At 39.3% G+C, this 7651-nt stretch overlaps 1 protein-coding gene across 1 annotated transcript; it reads left to right on the top strand.

Moving 5' to 3' along the window:
• Positions 1 to 378: 378 nt before the first annotated feature.
• Positions 379 to 7586, top strand: LOC116260010 (uncharacterized). The gene is made up of 10 exons (XM_031638065.2): positions 379 to 1558; positions 1718 to 2165; positions 2256 to 2295; positions 3263 to 3314; positions 5403 to 5505; positions 5583 to 5690; positions 6043 to 6110; positions 6256 to 6454; positions 6631 to 6727; positions 7316 to 7586. Exons 3-10 carry the CDS (start codon positions 2288 to 2290, stop codon positions 7332 to 7334), a joined length of 654 nt encoding a protein of 217 aa, XP_031493925.1. The 5' UTR covers positions 379 to 1558; positions 1718 to 2165; positions 2256 to 2287; the 3' UTR covers positions 7335 to 7586.
• The last annotated feature ends 65 nt before the right edge of the window (positions 7587 to 7651 follow it).

Consider the following 7651-nt stretch of genomic DNA (forward strand, 5'->3'; position numbering starts at 1 on the left):
TATAAATATATCAGTCCATGTGGACAGTGGATAGCTGTAGCGATTGTATGGAACCTTGGAAGATGAGCGACGGTGATCATATCTGTTCAGACAATTGTGGACATTACCAATTCAAACGTGAACTACCATGTAACTTTTCAAAGATCTGCTTGACTCTTAAGTTGATCTGCCATATAAAGTTAACTACCATGTTAACTTTTACGAGTCATTCCCCAGATTAAGGCATTAGCTTGTCCATATTTCAACATTTTTCATATATGCAGAAAGCTACTTCAGCAGTAACAAAGCAATGGAGTTGTCGTTATCATCACGAGTTCTTATCACACTAGCACGCTAGCTTACAACGTCAGGTAGAGCAACATAGACAAGCTCTTGTCTCCCAGCAGCTTGGTTGTGATTATGTTTTAATCAGTACATTAAGAACTTTAACATCATCACTTTGAGTAACCTCGAGGGGGTGTGTCACACTAGCTCGTGCCGGTGGCGGCTAAGCACCTGATCGCTAACTTGAATGGCATGGCTGGACACTAACTCAAATGGCGTGGGCATCAATCCCTTGCATTGATAAGGTGAGACCGGTTTACCAGCTAATGTGAATTAATGGCCCTGCACCAAGTACCTATGAAGTTCATTCAAAGGGCAAGGGGAAAGATGGAGGCTTGTTCTCCCACTTGAGCAGCAGAATACTCTTCCAGCTCGCAGATTAGACCAAGCTTTGTGCAGGGAAAGAGATATAAAGTCGCTTGAAGGTTTTTCCAATAGGAATGTATGCTGGAAGGTAGGCTCTCACCTTTATTAACAAAAAATGCATATGGACAAAAATTACAGGGGGGAATGCTCAGCATTGTAGACAAAAAAAACTTTCTGATCCAGTAGTTATGTCTAGCTACTCAAACCCCTCTGAAACACAAAACTAAGCTGCAAGCAGACAGGAGCTAGGCCGTTAAAGAGCCCGATTGAACACAAAATCAGCCACCGTCATAGCGACCATCCATTTTACCATATTTTTTAGCCAGGACGCCTGCTTGAGATGTGGGCATTTGATTCAAAATAACAAAGTTGCTGCAGCTTTCTGCTAAGGATTTCCATCTGACAGGCCATTGTCTCCTCCCAGAGAGATAGCCCTTCGGGGCCTCCTCCAATTAAGGTTATTGGAGATGATCTTCCTCCTGCCTCCGTTGTGCAATCGGTTTTGAAGCTAGTGACATAGCTGATCCATCTCCGCTGCATCTGGACCGCCTCCTGCTGGGCTCGTCCGCTAGTCGGTTGAAGGTTTTTACTGTATAGCAATTGTCAATCTTATACTTATATTCCTGATTTTCTGTAGACCAATATGCTTTTTAGTTTTGAGTACACAGGATGCAACCATACCAGCACTAACGCACATCAGAATTCCAAAGTTGAGCATACTGGTATAAATGACTCACTTTCTATCCAAACAAACGGCAGAGTTTAGAACGAAAGCTCACAAAAACGCGAGTAATACTGACGCCGTAGAGACACCGACACCAACTTCCTCGCATTGGTCTGCCCCCTTCTTCTTTCTTACATGCGACAGGTATACACCAACTTTCTCTCGGAAAAGCACGGTTTTTAGATCAACGTTGTCTAGAGAAAACGCAGTTTTTAGATTATCATGGTGTTTCCTCTCAAACAAATTTGTGACCATAGTTCCCTCTCTCTCTTTCATGTGATGCCGACTCTTTGAAGCAAACAGGTCTGGCGGGAACCGGAACGGTCGTCCACTTCATTCTTTGATTCAAATAACACCAACCAGATAGAAAATGAGAGGAGGGACTCAGGGATGTCTCTGGGAGCTTCCACCAGAAAGGTTTGTACTATGCGTAAAACTTTTCTAGCGATCATTCATTCCGACCGTCCGATATACTTGTGAAATGGTGGCCAATCGCCACGCCCCACCGTCTGTAGTCTTGATCCTTCTCCTTTCCAAAGTTCTTCTTCTTCTTTTTTATTTTTGAGGCCCAAAACGGGTGTGTGTTCTGAATTGTGAAAAGAAGAAGCTCGTTACTCCCAACATTTGCTCCTGGCTGCACTAGTTAAAAGGCCTGCTCTGCTGCGTTGACGTCGCTGCGCCCCTCGTGGCAACCTCCTTTTCTTTCCTATATTCCATTTCCTTCCGCCTACTGAGCCTACTTCTTGCCTTGGTAAATGACCATCTGATTTCTCACCCTTCTATTTCTCTTATGTATTGTCTTTTGAGTTTATTTGATTGGTATGCCGATGTCCTCTTGCAGGCTAGAGGCTCCGAGCTCTCCCCCACGGCCCCATGGACAGGTCTCTCTCTGTCTCTGTTATCTGTTTCGCAAATTTTTTAGTTTGGGGGGTTACCTGCATAAGCTTTCCAATAGATTCCGTCAGGCGGGAAAAAGATGCAAACTTTTTCCTGTTGCCGTTAATTTGGTCTGTTCTGTTCGAATACGCAGTGGGATGCTGTTCTTTCTCTTCCATTAATGGTGAAAGTTTTTGCTTCACTTACTGCAACAGTGAACAGATCATGCTTGACCTGTATTGAAATTGTATTTTTATTGTAACGTTGCCACGAAGGTTGGAGTTTTCATGTATAGTTCATGGAATACGAGTGCTGCCAAATGTCAACATTTGTATGAGCTGATCTCTGTGACTCTGTCATAGATCAAATGGTTGTAGAAACTGTCAATTCTTAAAAAATTCAACTAAAAGGTAATAAATATTCAATGTTTTTTTGTGGGTTACTTTGCATGTGTTCATTTATGAAACATCTATGATGTTCATGAAGGTTTAAAATCAGCAGCCAAGTTCTCATATTTGGCAGTGCTAATATTCTGACAACTATATATGTAGACACAGGCACATGCACATGCATGTGAACTCAACCCTATTTGTTCAAGCCTGAAAATTCCAAGGGCATGTTTTGAAATTAGTGAAATTTTCACAGGTACATATAGAATTTTCTTTTGTTTGTCTGCATGCGAATATCCATTTGGAAAAGAAATGAAAAGAGAGCCAGGGGAAATGAGAATAGCAACTTGTCATAATAAAATTTATCCATCTCCAGTGAGATTAAAATTTTCATACAGAAGACTTGGCTTTTCACAATTTCTTTGAAAAAATGTTCTCATTTTGAACCATGCGAAGAAGTGAAAATTTTGGAACTTTGTTTCATTTTTATTTTCCATTGCTAAGCGTACACTTAGACTTCAGAATGCTTCCTGTGAATTCATAGATTTGCTGACTGTTTGCCTGTGTTCTTTTTGTGTTATAGGAACAGAGACTTGCAAGATATAGTGGCAATGCAGTTGACATCTCCTTTTTCAGTGAGTACTTTTGCTTATACTTGTTGCTTATTTGGAGAACTGTCTTAAATTTTCTGTGACTGCATCGGCTCATGATTTAAATATTTTCAGTTATCATATGGAACTGTGGAAGGATGTGGATGATTATGCAGAATGTTAGTGCATAGTTATAATATGGATTGGTCTACGTGCTTGAATTGCATGGCAATTGTGTTGATTTTGAACAATAATTAAGTAAAAGGATTGCATTTGTTCATGAATCATGATAAGCTTTTTGTGTCCCTTGCTCTAAAATTAATTTTCATGTAGTTTCCCATGGTAGATCATTGCTTGGAAAGTTAGGTAGACATATTTTCTATCCTGGTGGACTTATGTGGGAAGCCATGAGAGAAGCATAAGAGAGAAATGTGCATGATAGGGATAACTCAGAATCAGAAGATGATCCATAACCGCTATTCTATTCATCACTCCTGCTATTCTGTATGGACTCGGTAATACAAAAACACACATGCACACATACGCACACATACTTGTATATAAGGTTTTGGAATATGGGAATTGACTAAGTACGAGGGCTATGTGAACTTACTCATGAGTCACTTGAACAACTTGTGATGATTTATGAAATTACACACGTAAAATTATCTCCTCAAAATCAAATTGTTAAATTGCCACTCACTTTTTGGAAAGGCAACTCTCTGCAGCACTTGTGAACCGCCAGCCAAGTTGATTAGATGGCTCATGTTCAGTGCACAGTCTCCGCATTTTCTATATAAATACATATATGTGTGTGTGTGGCAAATATAATGACAAGATTCTGACTTCTTTGTGCTGAACACATTCCTCAGAATCATGGCATTGTATTCACCTCAGTTGCATTTTTTCAATTTGGATCTGTCATCAGCAATTCTCTCACAGAAATGATAAAAACACTATTCTCCATCTATCTGAAATCTTCCTAGTCAACAGATCCTTATAAGAATCTAATTTATGAACTTGTTCATTCTATGTTTTTGCATGACCAATCTGTTCAATAGTCTCCCAGAAATTATCTTTCATGTCAGGATTCTTACTTGAGTATTCTTTTCTTAAGGTTCAAGAAGTTTAAGTTTGTCTGGGAATTCTTAGATTTATGATTCATTATACGTAGGATGTAGATGCAGGTGCTGGTTTTCTGTGTGTGTTGCCACATGGTTGTGGATGAGGATGGCCACGTTTTAATATTAAAAGAAAATAAATTTAAAATGGTTACGTACAAAACGCATAAGATATAAATTTAAAATGGTTACGTACAAAACGCATAAGATATAAATTTTTGTGAGACAGAACTATTGAATCAGAGTTTATGACTCAATCTGACAACACTCACCTTGATTCAAAAGTCAAGTCTGATGCGAACAGATGTACTTGACCGCATTTGTCATCGCTGCTGATTGAACTTGGTGTCTTGGTTCAGCATGCACACCTGCACCCCAGTGCTAGTGCAACATAGTCGCTGCATCTTCTTAAGGAGTCTGGGCAGCATAGCACACAGACAGCACCAATGGGCCTTAATTGATTCCTTGAAATGCTTTTTTGCTCATATGCCGGCCTAAAATCTCAGCATCTCACAGGGATTTTCCTTCCATATTTGACAACCAAAAAATGTCTACCATTGACCTAAATCACAGGAGAACACAGAATGAACTGTGTTCATAATTGTAATATGGTAGTTTCTTTCTTTCATGATTACAGGTTCTGCTTTTGCACTTTTAGCTTTTATTTCCCTTCTCTTTGAGTTGAAACTCGAAACTGATGATCTCTGAATGATTAATTTGTACATTACTGATGATATTGCATTACTATGTTGGAGTATAGGCATGTCTCTATCAATGTTTCCTTTTCTTGTTTTACATTCCTTATCCACCTAGAGTGTGTCTGTGATCAGTTCAGGAAAAAATTCCCTTTCATTAGCTGCATCACCTTGACATTTGTATTAATATTTTTCTAGGAGGAGATCCACTGAAGAAATTTAATCAATGTCCTGATTCAATAATTCTCAGATTCTGATGCCTCCAGTGCTTCTTTGGTTGATAGGAAACATGATATTCGTGTCCATCTGATGTGCAGGGTCTACAGAGATCTAGAACATGGAGACTTATGCTTGGTCTCTGCTGGTTTCTGCTTCATCTACTGGTTAAGCTGCATCATCTGGCATTCGAATATCTCGCAAGTTACAATGCTGTCTTATCCTGATTGGGTATATGTTTAACTGGGTCCGACTAGGACTAAATAAACTTCAATGTGTAGCTATTGTGGTGGACAGTGAAGAAGCTTTTCAGATCTCAAAAATATTTAGTCTTGTTCGCTGGTTATCAAAATTTGGTGTGAAGCATATTTCTCTTTATGATATGGATGGTAAGGTTTCAAGCTTCAAGTTTCTCTTTTCTGAGGATCTGTTCTCAATTTGTTGTTTATGAGTTGATAATTCAAACCACGATGGAGTAACATTTGGTTACTAGGGCTTCGATTGATATATTTTCAAGTTTGAAGGTTTTGAAATTAAATCTTTGACTTAATTTCTATACCTAAACAATGTTTGTCAAACATTCTGTTCCTTTGCTGAAGGTCAATACTTTATGAGAGCTTAGTTTTCCTCCATCAGGTAGCTTGTAGTTTCTTAGGTCAAATGGCTGAGGATGACTGCCAAACATCATAATTTTGTGTAGACTGATCAATGATCACTTCTATTATGCACTGTGTTCTGCAGGAGTTTTAAAAGAGTCAAAGAAATTTCTCGTCAAAAATTGGGCTGATCTGAGTCCACGAGAGTGGAAGGTGACTCTGTGTACTTGTATCTAATCTCTTCCTTTCTCCATTTAATGATTTATCTTTTTCAAAATATAGTTACCCACTTAACTTTGAATTGCAATTTTTCCTTCCCACTGCTCTGGAATCTACGTAAACCTTTCTTCTTGTCCAGGAAGCTGATAAGAAAGTTGGATCTCGTCATCAGAAGTCTGTGGACCTGGAATGGTTGTCCTTTTCTGATGGGAAGGAAGCAGTTGTTAGGGCCGCCATGTATATCTGCTCCAACTACTCAAAACCTGTCACTGCTGATGCACCACAAACCAAACAAACGCTTACAAAGGCTGATCTGGACAAAGCACTGAGAGCAGTTGGTTAGCTTCGTATCTCTCTTTCCCCGTTTGTATTTTTTTTCGAATTCCAATTCCTCTCTCTGTGGTCTTACTCTGTGAATATCATACTATGTTTTGGGCCAGTTGGCTTTGACGCCTCAGTCCTTTGCATAGAACATGTGGCTTTGCATACTTATCTGTGTTTTCTTGTCCTCCAGGTTCTTGCGGACCAGAACCTGATCTCCTCTTCATATTTGGGCCTGCGAGATGCCATTTAGGTTTTCTAGCATGGAGATTGAGATACACAGAAATCATGTAAGTCACATTTTCCTAATATATTGTGCTGGAACATGGTTCCAGTACTAGATAGGCTAAGTATTGCACTAACTTGTGTCTTTTCCATGAGAAGGCTAGCTATCCAGTGACCTTAGGAAAAGTAGAACGTCAATGATTTATGGAAGTTACTTCAGGACAAGTGAATCCCTTGATACTGGAGCTTTGTGGTAGTCAATTTATGACCTGGAAAGGGTTCAGTGGGTGCTATTTGTGCAAACCCATTAGGAAATCACAAGACCTAGATTTCGAGATTGGAGAATTTGGGGGCATGTTAGCTGCAAATGTATGAACCTGGTCGCAATTTTTGAAGGGGACACTAAAATCAGGATAATCCTTGACATGGCAACTCATAATAAATTTGTTTCTAGAAGTCCTATATCTTTTGTTTTAGATGTAAGGTCTTAGTATCATCCATTGGCCTTTTGTCTGGGAAGTAAAGATCACACCGTCAGGCATAGCAAAGGAAAGTGTTTTGCCTTTCGCAAAGCAGTCAGTTCTTGCACTTTATTTTGTTTAACTGTGTTATCCTTTTCCTGTGGACTAACCTTAACACAAGAAAATGTGCAGAGACATATGGGGAAGCTGAGATCGTTGTCTTTCAGTGCCGTACTGAAGGTACTCTATGACTTTTCAAAGAAACATCAGAATTATGGCAAGTAGATGCTCGATAAGACTTGAGGGTATTCATGTATTTAAATATATAAAACATATGATTCTACCCTAGTGCCTGGTGCTTGTTGAATTCAATATAAATCAGGAATTGATTCTGTCACATGTAAATGAGCTTAAATGTGTCCGGACCTTCTATCTATAGCGATTATTTTGTTTTCTTCAGAACTCAACATGGTAGTGGCTCGCACTCTATTGACTAGTTCATGATGTACTTGACGAAATTTGCTTTCG

The sequence above is a fragment of the Nymphaea colorata genome, chromosome 9 (genome assembly GCF_008831285.2).
Source record: "Nymphaea colorata isolate Beijing-Zhang1983 chromosome 9, ASM883128v2, whole genome shotgun sequence".
Taxonomy (NCBI): domain Eukaryota; kingdom Viridiplantae; phylum Streptophyta; class Magnoliopsida; order Nymphaeales; family Nymphaeaceae; genus Nymphaea; species Nymphaea colorata.